The 14,645-nt window shown below is 39.6% G+C and overlaps 1 protein-coding gene across 1 annotated transcript in view; it reads left to right on the forward strand.

The window, feature by feature from the left end:
* Positions 1-14,645, forward strand: part of kif14 (kinesin family member 14) — a 95,784-nt gene continuing 81,139 nt past the window's right edge. Inside the window, exons 1-2 of the mRNA XM_059983629.1 lie at positions 1-17; positions 5,627-6,667. Of these exons, the coding sequence (XP_059839612.1) occupies positions 5,637-6,667 (1,031 nt within the window). The 5' untranslated portion in view covers positions 1-17; positions 5,627-5,636. The remainder of the gene's footprint in view (positions 18-5,626; positions 6,668-14,645) is intronic.

Below are 14,645 nucleotides of genomic sequence, written 5' to 3' on the forward strand. Positions count from 1 at the left end.
GGCTGGACGTGGAACCGGTGAGTGGGCGACCGCAGCCCGACCGACCCTTCGTCCGCGTCGCGCCTGGCCTGGCCTGGCCTGGCCTGGCCAGTCTCGACGGCCCCTCTTCACTTCCCTGTGTAAACAAAACTTTCACTGGCCTTGTCGGAAATCAAAGGGTTAAGGGGGGGGGGGCAGAGGAGAGATTATTGGGAGCCAGCTGTGCTGCTTCCCGCATCGTCCCCCCTAATACCTCGCTCTCTCCACAATCTGCACCTTTTCCGATCACCGTACGTGGTGGGGTAGAACAGGTCGGGATACACAAACGACCGAAGGGTTAAGGTCATAGATTAAGCGGCGGGGTGAGGAGATGAATGTGTTTAAACACGAGAACTGGAGCTTTAGATTTGAGGTTTAGGGATACCGTTGGTAGGAAACAGGGCAATGGTTGAGTAATATATACATCAACTTCAATAATTCAGGAACAACTTCTTCCCCTCTGCCATCCGACTTCTGAATGAACATTAAACACTACCTCACTACTTTTCTGCACGACTGTTGAATTGAGCTATTTTATATTTAAGTATATGCTTACTGTAATTCACAATTAAAAAAAATTATGTACGGCTGCCGCAAAAACAACAAATTTCACGACATATGCCAGTGGTATTAATTCTGATTCTTTGAACGTCCTGTAGTTATAACGATTTAATCAAAAAGAGCGTATGAGTTATTAGGTTTAAGTCAGTCAAAGCATAGATGAATGTTTTGGCAGATGGGCTATGGTAATGGTGCAGAGCCAGAACTCAATATTGAATATTATTTCTAAAGAAGAGAATATGGGTTTTTTTATTTTTAAAATTAACATGGTATGACGTTGTATCACCGAATGGTGGCTGAAAGAAAATTATAGTTGGGAGCTTAGCATCCAAAGAGACACAGTTTCAAAAGGACGGGAGGCAGGCAGAGGGGGTGGCATGGCTCTGTTGATCTTTTTAAAAATGAAATAAAATAATTAGAAAGAGATGCCATAGGGTCAGAAGGTGTACAGTCGTTGTTCTTAGAGCTAAGGAATTGCAATGGTAAGAAAGACCTGATGGGAGATGTATACAGACCCCCAAGCAGTAGTAAAGATGTGGTCTATAAATTACAACGGGAGGTAAAAAATGTATGGATAGTCATGGGGGACTTCAGAATGCAGGTAGATCGGGAAATTCAGGTTGGTGCTGGATCCTAAGAGGGTGAATTTCTAGAATGCCTATGGTAGAATGGCTTTTTAGAGCAGCTCATGGTCGAGTCCACTAGAAGATAAGTTATTCTGGATTGGGTGTTGTGTAATGAACCAAAATTGATTAGAGAGCTTCAAGTAAAGGAATTCTTGGGGCAACTGACCATAATAATTCTCTACAATTTGAGAAGGAGAAGCTAAAGTCAGATGTATAAGTGTTACAGTAGAGTAAAGGGAATTACAGAGGCGTGAGAGAGGAGTTGGCCAAAATTGATTGGAAAAGAACACTGATAGGAATGACGCCAGAGCAGCTATGGTTGGAATTTCTGGAAGCAATTCAGAATGCACAGGATACATACATCCCTAAGGGGAAGAAGTATTCTAAAGGCAAGATGACACAATCATGTCTAACAAGAGAAGTCAAAACCAACATAAATGCCAAAGAGATGGCATATAATACAGCAAAAATTAGTGGGAAGTTAGAGGATTTGGTAATTTTTTAAAAACCACAAGAAGGCAACAAAAAAAGTAATTAAAAAGGAAAAGATGGAATACAAAGGTAAACTAGCCAATAATATTAAAGAGGATACAAAAAGTTTCAGATACATAACGTGTAATAAAGAACCCAGATCACTGGAAACCTGACGCTCGAGAGGTAGTAATGGGGAACAAGGAAATGGTGTATGAGCTGAATAAGTATTTTGCATCAGTCTTCATTGTGGAAAACATAAGCAGTATGCTGGAAGTTCAAGAGTGTCAAGGGGCAGAAGCATGTTAAGACACTATTATTTAGGGAGAAGGTTAGAACACAGAACATAGAAAACTACAGCACATTATATGCTCTTTGGCCCACAATATTGTGCCGATCATGTAACCTACTCTAGAAACTGCCTACAATTACCCTACTGCATAACCCTCTATTTTTCTAAGGTCCATGTACCTTTCTAAACGTCCCTTAAAAGACCCTATTGTATCTGCCTACACCACTGTCACTGGCAGTGCATTTCACACACCCAACACTCTCTGTGTGAAAAACTTGCCCCTGACATGCCCCCTGTACCTTCTTCCAAGCACCTTAAGATTATACCCCCTTCTGTTAGCCATTTCAGCCCTGGGAAAGAGCCTCTGGCTGTCCACATGATCAATGCCTCTCATCATCTCATACACCTCTATCAAGTCATCTCTCATCTTCCATTACTCCAAGAAGAAAAGGCCAAGTTCACTCACCCAGAGGTTCTTGGGAAACAGAAAGTCTGAAGGTAGAGAAGTTTACACCCCAGGGTTTGGAAGGAGGTGGCTGAAGAAACACTGGAGGCATTAGTGATGATCTTTCAAGAATCAATTGATTCTAGCATAGTTCTGGAGGAATGGTAAAATGCAAATGTCACTCCACTCTTCAAGAAGGGAGAGAGGCAGAGAAGGAAATTATAGACCAGTTATTCCCACCTCAGTAGTTGAGAAGATGTTGGAGTCAATTGTTAGGGATGTGGTTTTAGGGTACTTGGAGGCATATGATAAAATAGGCTGAAATCAGGACAGTTTCCTTGAGGGAATACCTTTCCTGAGAAATCTGTTGGAATTCTTTGAAGAATTCAAGCAGGATAGACAGGCGATTCAATTGATTCTGTACTTGGATTTTCAGAAGGCCTTTGACAAGGTACCACACATGAAGCTGTTTAACAAGCTAAGAGCTCATGGTATTACAGAAAATATACGAGCATGGATAAAGCAGTGGCTGATGGGCAGGAGGCAAGGAGTGGGAATAAAGGGAGCCATTTCTGGTTGCTGGTGACTAGTGGTGTTTTACAGGTGTCTGTGTTTGGGCGGCTGCTTTGTATGTTATATGTCATTGACTTGGATGATGGAATTGTGACTGTGGCAAAGTTTGCAGATGATATGAAGATAGGTGGAAGGGCAGGCAGAATTGTGGAAGTAGAGAGGCTACAGAGGACTTAGATTAGGAGAATGGGCAAAGAAGTGGGAGGTAGAATGCAGTGTTGGGAAGTGTATGGTCATGCACTTTGGTAGAAGAAATAAGCGGGTAGACTATTCTCTAAATGGAGAAAAAATTCAAAAATCTGAGGTGCAAAGGGACTTTGGAGTTCTTGTGCAGGATTCCCTAAAGGTTAATTAGCAGACTGAGTTGGTAGAGAGGACGGTAATTGCAATGTTAACATTAATTTCAAGAGGACTAGAATATAAAAGCAAAGATGTAATGTTGATGTTTTTTAAAACACTCATGAAGTCTCACGGAGTATTGTGAGCAATTTCAGGCCCCTTTTCTAAGAGGTTCAAAGGAGGTTCACAAAAATGATTCCAGGATTGAAATGCATGTCATGTGAAGGGTATTTGACGGCTCTGGGCCTCTACACACTGGAATTCAGAAGAATGAGGGGTGATCTCATTGAAACCTATCGAATGTTGAAAGGCATTGATAGAGTAGATATGGAGAGGATGTTTCCATTGGTGGAAGCGTCTTAGACCAGAGGACACACCCTCAGAGTAAAGGGGTGCCCTTTTAGAAAGGAGAAGTGGATGAATTTCTATAGCCAGAAAGTGGTGAATCCATGGAATTTGTTGCTGCAGAGGCCAAGTCACTGGGAATATTTAAGGCAGAGATTGATAGACTTTTGATTACTCAGGTCATGAAGCGATACAGGGAGAAAGCATGAGATTGGGGCTGATCTATCATGATGAAATAGTGGAGCTGTTTTGATGGGCCAAATGGCCCGATTCTATTCCTGTGTCTTATGGAGTTGCTTGCAGGTGGGGTGGGGGTATGGAACAAGAAAGATTTGAGGGTGGAATTAGTGATGAGGATATGAAAAGGGTTGGTTTTCCCTGTGTAACTCTTCTCAAAGCTGCATTTTCTGCAGAACGTCTGACAAAACAGTCTATGAAGTTACTGGGATATGAGGTGGATTGGCTGAGTTAGATTTTGTTTACGTGCATATTGAGACTGTCTTTGTCCTTTGTGATCCCCTTGCAAAAAAACAGCATGTATCTGAGGATAATTAAAAGATCATGTCTCAGTTCTTGTGCTTCAGAAGAAATTACACAAAATATTTGATTAGCTACTATTGGTTAGGACAGGTAAAGCCGATTAAAGACGAGAGATTGCAATCAGCTAGGCAAAGAAAGGTAAAGTTGTTATCATGTCAAAGGTTGAAGAAAGGCTGTGAATAATGAGGAGGAGTAGCATGCCAATGTAAGGTAAACACTTTAATTTTGATTGTGATTGCTGGGGTGGCATGAAAAACCTGAATGGTAAGAGTCAAGGATGGAGAAGGGGAAATATTTGCAAAAGTTGGTGATATCACTTTTATGTATCATAAAGTTCAGATAAACTCTTGGGCATGATGAACCCACAAAGATGTGACACTTTTTAGGTCCAGTTTAAGGTAATGTTTAAGGAAACTTTATGCTTTCTGTAATAGTTTCACTTCAGAAATGTTTATTTTGTGATGTTCAGTTATTGCAGACCTGCTCAGTTGACGAATTCCGACCTGGAATCTGGACTGAAAGTTGGTTTTAATTGTAAGTGTTCTAGTGGTGAAAGATGGGTGGCAGGGTAGAGGTGCGTCTCTACCAGAGGAGATAGAAGGTGCTCCTTCCTCTCGCTAGCCTGGGTCAAGATGTTGCACCAGCCTAGCAACAGCCCCCACAACTCTGGATCACATGAAGCCATGGGAGCAGGTGGTGAATGGTCTTATGAGCTGAGCCACTGGTGCATATTTCAAGTCCTGGTTATGTGACCATTGACACCAAGCAGACAATCTCTGAAGAATATTGATAATGGTTGTAGTTACCTGTTTTGTAAAGACACTGCCCAGAAGAAGGCAATGGCAAACCACTTCTGCAGAAAAACCTGCCAAGAACAATCGTGGCCAAAACCATGGTTGGCAATGTCATACAATGTGGCACATAAATGCATGAATGAGTGGTCAAGAGCAGAGTGAAAGTGAGGAGAGATGATTTCTAATACACTGAGTATGAAACAGCCAATCTATTTTGCCTATGGAATACTGTGTCAAAAGTTTAAAAATTGAAAACCAGTTTTAAAAGAGGTTTCATATTTATTTTATCTGAAACTGTATTGTTCATAATTATTATGTTTCAAACTTTTTTTTGTCTATATAAAATACGGATTACTGCTGTGTTTGCCTGCTAATATAATACCTCTGTAAAAGGTATAACATTACCAGCCATATGTGTTATTTGAGTTCTCTTTTACAGAAAATATTAAAAAATCGGATTTTAATTCCCTTGAAATTTTGTATATTTTAGTGAAGTTTATAAACATGCATACATCCACTGATGGTATTTCTGCTTTGGGCTAGTTAAAAGTTGAATATTTACTTTTAAGTGAACTTTGTCAAATTTCCCTAAGAAAATTGTTTGTTTATATCACATTTTCAGAGATCAGGCCATGGTAATTGGTGTGCTAAGTTCAGTGAAGAAAAATACAGACAACATCTTGAAGAAAGGAAACAGAAGATTTGATAACCTTCTAGCACAAGGGGAGGACACTTGCACTCAGGGAGAGTCAACGTTTTCCCTAAATAAAGGCAATGATAATAATAGGACATGCATAGTGTCTGCTAGCACAAAAATTCCTGGAGCATCTATGCTATCTAAATCTGAAGTTAGTTTGACCCTCCAGAGAAGAAAAGCTGCAGATAAAGGAAATTCCTGTATTCGTGATGAAACTAATGTTGACATTGATGTGGGTGAAGAAGCAAAGAGGCTTACTTTGCAACGCCGCACTAGAGTAGGTAACCCAAAAAGAACTAACAATCTGTATGAAAATTCACAAGGCAAAATATCTGTAGTCTCAACACAGTGTCCAAGGAATAACCAATTACAATCAAAGTACACCCATTTGATAGGTTCCGGGTCTTCTGCTGAGCCTTCATTAGTGCATAAGGTGGCAAGTACCAGAAGTTATCCTTCTACATTTGTAAAGCAGACTTCAGTTGATAAGGAACAGAACTCAATAAATGTCAAGAAAGAACAGACTTTGAGCAAATGGTCAACAACACCTATTAAAAAGGTGGCAGTTGGTAAACCAAATGAAAATGGTAACACGCAAAAAGCAGACAAATGTATCTTTAAAGTGCCTTTTGAACGGAACAAGACATTAACTAGTAATGGAATCAAATTAGCAATGAAGCTAGGTAATCGGCCAGAAGCCAAAAACTTACCTGATTTTTCTGTTAAAACAAAGACCAAAGATTTCCAAACCACAAGCCCAAAAGTGGATTGTAGAACAAATAACTTAAAATATTCATTAAGTTCTGAGAATAAAGGAGACCAAAAGCCACCCAGAAGTGATACACTTACAAGAAGTATTCAACAGGCAGAGGTATCATTGCAAAGACCATGCACAGTGAATGAATGTTCAAATGGAGAAGACAGTGCTGTAACTGTGGCTGTTCGAGTGAGGCCTTTCAGCAATAGGTAAGAGAAATCTTGGCTTCATTCAAAATAAAGTTTCTTTTTTTTTACCAATATTATCAACTGTTTACAGAAATTACACTTTTGAAATGATAATTAAGAGGGCTGTTTAGGCAGGAGATTCTTCTTTCCATTCGTTGTTTGAAATTTCGATGTATGTGAACACAGATTTGCTTGGTTTTATGTCTTACACACATGATGCACTTGAATTCTAAAATCCAAGGTCAAGCAGACACTGCATGAGGTGCCAAAGCAGTGTGTATGTATAGTTAAAGGAGCTTTGTTTCAGAGTTGGGAAGTTAAAAATATTTCCCATCTCCTTTGTAGATTTGAATGGAGTTGAAATATGCATGAAGCATATGTAGATGGTTTAAATTGCAAGTTTTCATTCAAACATTTGGTGTTGCTGTAAATTTAGAGTGGTTAGTTATAGTAGTTAATTTTATAGTGATATCATGGAGTAGTTTGTAAAATAAAAGAGTCATTTTAACTGAGTTGTGTATGTACATCTGATAGGTTTTTTTTTGGGTGGGGGGTGTGGTTGACATGGCCTTTTTACCTGCATGTGCACCCTTCCTATTCATTTTCATTATCTTTTTTTTATAAACATGCCTAAAATAATGCATTCAAGCTTAAATTTAAAACTTCATTTCTTCCAGTTTTAAATCTTGAATAATGCATTGTCTTTGTCATATATGATTTGCTGTAATATAATTTACCATCTCTATTGCCTAACTTTTGGAGCATTTTGAGGGACAATTTGTAAATTGTCATTAATTTCACAAACATCTTTACTTGAAAAAGCAGAATGTAAGTTTGGTATTATCACTTGAATTTTAAAAATACACACACAAAACAGTTAATATTAAAGGATTGCCTTTAACATCAGCAGTCATAGCATTTTTCACTATTCTGGCTAAAAGCTGGATTTACTGTATGTCAGATTGTACAAAAGGTATTGGCATTAATGACAGAAGAGATTATTTCTGCAGAATTCATTTCAGTTTGGGATAAAATCATGTTTAGGAGATTGATAATTAGAAATTGAGACTCGCTATAAATATGAGATAAAGCTATCAGAATGAGGCATTTGCAGAAAGGTTGACCTGAAGAGAAAGTGGCATGTTAAGTTTATAAGAAATATTTCAGGATGATGTTTATTTGTGCAATTGTGAAGATTATTTGTCTAGGTATCTCAATATCCATCTCAGGTTCACTACTTACATCCATTACAAGCCTACTCATTCTCACAATGATCACATCTACTCTTTATTCCACCCTCCCTTCTGTAAGCACTCAATTCCATTCTTCTAATTCCTCTGTCACTGTCATATTTTCTCCATGATTCCGCATCAATAAAGTTGCCTGGCAAATGTTTTCCTTTTACCCAAGTTGTTTTCTTCTCTATCATTGTTAACAAAACCCCTGAATGCATGGTATTTATTCCCTGCACCTCTGTTCTCATCCCTTCGCCTCCCCTCTAGAACAGAACAAGGACTGAGTTGCTCTGGTCTTGCACCTGATTGGCATTCAAAGATCATTCTCTGCAGTTTCTGTCACCTTCAAAGGGATTTTACCATTGGGCGCATCTTCCCTTTTCCTCCCCTTTCAACACTTTGTAGTAACTGCTCACATTGCAATGCCCTCATCAACCACCCTCGCTTGGACCACTTCCAACACTTCTCTCCCTTTTCTTGATCTCTGTCTCTGTTTCATGAAACAAATATCCACCAATACAAACCCACTGATTCACCAAGTGACCCACACTATCTCTCAGCTTGTTTCTTGAAAGGAAGCTAGTCCTTTTTGTTTCTCTGTATCCTTGGCATTTATTCTCAAGTTGAGACCCATCACTCTAGGTCTAATTTTTCAGAAACATAGGCTTCCCTCCACATCTCCCCCAACACAGGTTGATGGAGCCTTCGCCTGCATCTCCCTTCCTGCACGTGCTCTGACTTCTCCTCTGCCCTGCCCACCCCAGTTCCCTTGGTCCTTGCCTTCCACCTACCAGACTATGTATCTGGCACATAATTCTTTGACATTTCTCAAACAAGAGAAAATCTGCAGATGTTTGAAGTTCAAGCAACACACACAAAATTCTAGAGGAACTCATCAGGCCAGGCAGCATCTATGGAAAAGAATACAAGTCCTGCTGAAGGGTCTTGGCCCGAAATGCCAACTGTACTCTTTTCCATAGATGTTTCCTGGCCTGCTGAGTTCCTCTAGAATTTTGTTGCTAGCCATTTTTATTCCCCTCCCGATTCCCACACAGAACTGTTTGAACATTGCCATGGCAAGACTAAACACAGACTAGAGTAACAGCACCTCATTCTGCTCAGGTAGTCTACAACCCTCGACATAAACATTAATTCTCTAGTTCAGGCCATTTTCTCCCTCTACTCTCTCCTCTTTTGCCCATTCCTCTTCATCCACATCTGCCCATCACCCACACACTCCTCCAATGGGTCTCCTTCCCAGCTCTTCTCTTCTGCTCACCTCACTTCCCTCATCTAGTTCCAAGCTCCAGCTTCTGGTAGATCCGAAGCCTTTTGTTGCCTCCACCTATCATCTCCCAGCCTATTTTCCCACTTCTCTTTTCCATTTGCCTATCACCTGTCCTCACTTTGATCCACCTATTGCTTGCTAATCTTTTTTCATTTGCTCCACTCTTTTCCCCTCACCTTTTTATATTGGCTATCTCCCCTCTAACTTTCAGTTCAGGTGAATGGTCTTGACCCAAAATGTCAACTGTCCATTTCTCTCCACAAATGCTGTCCTGACCTGTTGAGTTCCTCTGGTACTTTATTAGTACCCCTTTCTTGTAACACTTAAACTGCAGGTAATGCAACACCTGCCTTTTGACCTCTTCCCTTCCCATCATCCACAGACCCAATCCAGGTGAAGAAGGGATACACATGCACGTATTCCTGTTCAGTGCAGCATGTCTTCCTGCTCTATATTTTTCAGCTCCTACATTCATTTGTCTATGTTTGTGCTTTCTTATGACTTGTTCACTTATTGACCATATTACTTTGTCTACAGCTTGATGAGCTTTTTCTCCCCCACTTCTGATGAAAGCTCTTCAGCTGGAAATATTAACATTGTTTCTCTTTCTGTCCACGTGTCCTGATCTGCTTTTTTGCCCAGCTTTTTTGTTTCTAATTTTGTTTGTTTGTGTATGTCTTTAGTTATAACAGACCTCAGTAACTTATTTGGCTGTTACCAGAGGAAGAAGACCCATGGAGATCACACAGTTTTAAATCTGAGTCACTTTGAGCTTGGAATGCACAGTCCTAAAAGGAACTTCCGCAGGCTTTCTGTATGTAGTTCAGTATTTTTCACATTTATTTGGCAGAAGTGTGAGTAATACCTACATACTTAGCTCAATAAAACATTGAATACATTGGCACTCAAGTTGACCACTTCTTTTTGTTTCAATTTATGTATCTGGTCTTTAGATATTTATAAAACACATTGAGGTGTGACAAAACAGTGGTGCTGTCTATCAGCTTGTATTTCTGTCAGAGCTCAACTAAATAGGAGTTTGAAGGAAGGAAGGTAACTTTGTATTTCTCATCTTGTATTGCTCAGATACAGAACACCATGGGTGAAAGGGGTACCGGTAAAGAGATACGGGTATCCCCTGCTTTTCGAAAGTTTGTTTTACGCCACTTTGCTTTTACGAAAGACCTACATTAGTACCTGCTTTCGCTAACTGAAAGAAATCCGGAGGATTTCCGCTTTTACGAAAAAAGGCAAAAAGCGAAAATGGCGTTCAGCTTTTGTTTTGCAGCGAGCTGTTACTGTATAGAGGCAGCGTGCACCCTGAGCAATGAGAGTGGCATCGCCAAGCTCCTTCCCTGGGAACTACACTCAGCATCGAGCTGCCATAGCTTTGAACTGTGTCTGTGAGCATCTGTGCTTTATCTCGATTTATTTTGTGCATCCGTTACCAAGATGTGTCCTAAGGTATCAGAAAAGCCTAAGAAAGCTCGTAAGAGTGTTATGCTTAGCGTAAAACTGGATGTAATTAAGTGTTTTGATCGTTGTGAATGAAATAAAGACATTGTGTGTGCGTTGAACTTGCCTGTGTCCACCATTCGTACTACTTACACACAGAGAGAAAGAATCTTGAAAGCTGCTGATGTTACTATTGGTTCTGCAAGTAGCAAAGTGGTTTCTTTTAGTCGGCATCATTCCTGTTTTTACTGTATGTTAGTGTTATTTTAGGTTTTATGTGTGATTTGATAGGTTATTTTTTGGGTCTGGGAACGCTCAAAAATTTTTCCCATATAAATTAATGTAATTGCTTCTTTGCTTTATGCCATTTCGGCTTATGAAAGGTTTCATAGGAACGCTCTACTTTCGAATCGCGGGGGAAACCTGTATCTTTGAAATGAGGGCACAAATGCTCAAAATAGGTACAGTACAATCAAAATGAAAGGAAATGGTAATTTGTGACAGATCATTGAGAAATGACAGTTAACATGAAAAGAGGAAGCAAAATCTTGAATTTTGTGAAATATGTTTCTTCACAGTGCATTTTCATGGTTAAATTGATTTTGTTTGGAATATGCTTCTCTTTATTCTGTTTATTAGCTGTGGATCATTTGGTGGTATATTCTTGTTTTGAATTAACAAAGTTGAAGCTATGGCCTTGTCTCATCAAACAAAGACAGTGATAATCCAGGATGAAACTCCAGTGCTGGAATGAAGGACTGCTTCATGTGTTGTCTTTTTAATGAAACTTTAAAGCAGGGATTCCCAATCTTTTTTTGTGCCAAGGACCCCTATCATTAACTGAGGGGTCCATGGACACCAGGTTGAGAATCCCTGCTTGAAAATGACCACATCTCTTGTTCAGGTGGACTATACCTGCATAAGAGCCCATGATATTAAAGAAAAGCAAGAGAGTTATCCCCTTCTGACTCCCTCCAGCAACCATTACTCCATGCTCTGATCAATGTTATCTGCTCAATCAACAACTGGCCATGATCTGTAATAAACAGGCAGTCTAATGGAGAGGTGAGGGTTAGGAGAGACTTGGAACTTATTACCTAATAGGGTACAGGAAGCAGGACCTGTCACTGCATTTTTTAAATATTTGGCTACATTTTTGAAAAGCTTGATTGCAGGACTGTGTTCCTAGTTTGGGAAAGTGTAAATAGGTGGACTGCTCCTTTCACTAGCATGGACATGATGGGCTGAACAATTTATCCTTTGTCATACACTTTCTTTGATTCAATAATGGTTACTTCATTTTTGTTGTCACTTGGTACTTGTATTACAGCACATTGTTGGGCCACATGAGACAAAAATAGAAACATTACCTACATATAGTTAACTATGGTTATTAAGACAGATTCTAAGATTTAATGAGGAAGCATGCAAGATTTTCCCATGTGAATAGAACAAAATTTGTTTCTGGTGGAGCAGGAGTAAGAAAAAAACAATTTCACAGTTATTAAATCAATAACTTGCTTTCTTAGATCATCCATTTAATATTTTTATGTATTTAAATACTTTTAAAACAAGTAACTGAATCAATATATATTTGTGGAAAAAAATCACAGCCCTTTTCAAAAACTAAAAGTGCAGGAGATTCTGCAGATGTTGGAATAAAAACTGTTGTTTTATACATACTTGGAAAGCTATGAAGTAGAGGAGGTTATGTATGAATGGGAATGTTTTAAACTCAAACTAAGAAGCAATCAAAAAGCCTGGGAAGTTCTGTATGACTGACCTGAGGGATAAATTAATTCAATCAAATTCTTTGACACTAGAATTATCCATGAATGTCTCTCAGAATCTGGGGTAAGAGTAAACCATATGGTTTACCTTACTTATTCCACCTGTTATTAAGATTGTGGATTAACTTCTGTGCTGACTCAATTTCCTGCCTAGTCTCGTCTTTCTTGATTTCCCTGGAGTTTAGGAGTCTTGCATTTCCAGAATAATACACACAAATGCTGGTGGAACTCAACAGGTCAGGCAGCATCTATGGAGCTAAATTTTGGTGTGAGACCCTTCGTTAACACTGGAAAGGAAGTGGTGGGGGGGGGGTGGGCTGGGGAGAGAAGCCAAAATAAGGTGGGGGGGATGGGGAGGAGGAAAGACAAAAAGGTGATAGATGAAGCCAACTGGGTGTGTGGGGGGGGATGAAGTAAAAAGCTGGGAGATAAGTGGAAAATGTAAAGGGTTGGATAAGAAGGAAATCTGAGAGGAGAGTGGACAGTTGGGAGAAAGGAAAGGGGGGCAGACACCAGTGGGAGCTGATAGGCAGGTGAGGTGAAGAGGTAAGAGGCCAGAGTGGGGAAAAATTACCAGAAGTTAGAAAAATTGATGTTCATGCCATGAGGTTGGAGGCCACATAGATGAAATATGAGGTGTTGCTTCTCCAACCTGAGAGAGGCCTCATTATGGCAGAAGAGGAGGCCATGGACTGACATGTCAGAACAGGAATGGGGATAGGAATTGAAATGGTTGGCCACTAGGAAATTTAGCTTTTTTCAAATGGAGCTGAGATACTCAACAAAGAGGTCTTCCAATCTATAGGTATGTTGGTTCTCACCAATGTAGGATGCATTGCCAAAGCAGGAGCATTGGATGCAATAGATGATGCCAATGAATTTGCATATGAAGTGCTGCCTTACCTGGAAAGACTGTTTGGGCCCCTGAATGGAGGTGAGAGAGGAGGTGAATGGGCACTTCTGCCACTTGCAAGGATTAAGTGCCAGGAGGAAGAGTAGTGGATGATTGGACAAGGAGATCACAGAGGGAATGTTTCCTGTGGAAGGCAGTGAGTGGAGGGGAGGTAAGGATGTGTTTGGTGATTGAGTCCCATTGAAGACAAGAAGTGCAGAAATCATACATTGGATGCATAGCTTCATGGGGTGGTCGGTGAGGACAAGAGAAAGTCTATCTCTGTTAAGGCAATGGGAAGATGAGGTGAGCCCAAATGTCTGGAAATGGAGGTGAAAGCTCACATTAGTTGTGGAACAAAGGAAACCACATTCTTTGAAAAAGGAGGACATCTCTGATGTCCCAGAAAGGAAAGCTTCATCCTGGGAACAGATGCAGCAGAGACAAAGGAACAGAGAAAAGGGAATGATATGTTTACAGGATGCAGGGTGGGAAGAGGTTTGCTCAAGGTAGATGTGGGAATTGGTAGCTTTATAAAAGATATCAGTAGACAGTTTGTCTCCAGTGATGGAGAAGAAGAGATCGAGAGAAATTAACCAAATGAACTTAAGAGCAGGATGGAGGTTATATCTTGCACTTTCTTTTGTTTGCTTGAGGATCTACAAATGCTTATGCTAGAAATTTGTAAAAGATTATCTGAGAGTGACTCTCGAAATTCCAATTCCCATACAGCTTTAATTTTATTGGTAGATAACATATGCAAATTCAATAACCATTTATGAATTTTAGCTATCAGTCCTTTTTGAAATGGTTTAACCTGAAAAAGAGTATCTATTATATTGGGTGAATAAGCAGAGGGAAAACTTGGAAGTAAACTACATAGAAAATTCCCAATATGTGAATATCTAAAAAAGTGTGCATTAGATAGGTCATATTTGTCCACTAATGGAGTGAAAGACATTAAACAATCCCCCATAAACAAGTCTAAAAAAGTTATTATTCCTTTGGTTTTCCAGATTAGAAAGGTCTGATCGGAAGTTGATGGTTTAAAAAAATAATTGAGATGGATTTTACTAGAAAGAACAAAATTATTAAACTCAAAGAATAAAATTTGATGGGATAAAATGGGATAAAATTTTTAATTTGGTAAATACCTCATCTATTTGTGTTCGTCGTTCCTTGGTAGAGTTCAAGGTAGTACATCGGGTGCATATTTCAAAGGATAAATTAGCCCGTATCTTTCCCAATATTAATCCTATTTGCAACAGATGTAATATTGAGGTGGCTACTTTAACACATATGTTTTGGTCTTGTATTAAGATAGATAATTTTTGGAAAG

Source organism: Hypanus sabinus, chromosome 11, assembly GCF_030144855.1.
Source record: "Hypanus sabinus isolate sHypSab1 chromosome 11, sHypSab1.hap1, whole genome shotgun sequence".
In the NCBI taxonomy this organism is placed as follows: domain Eukaryota; kingdom Metazoa; phylum Chordata; class Chondrichthyes; order Myliobatiformes; family Dasyatidae; genus Hypanus; species Hypanus sabinus.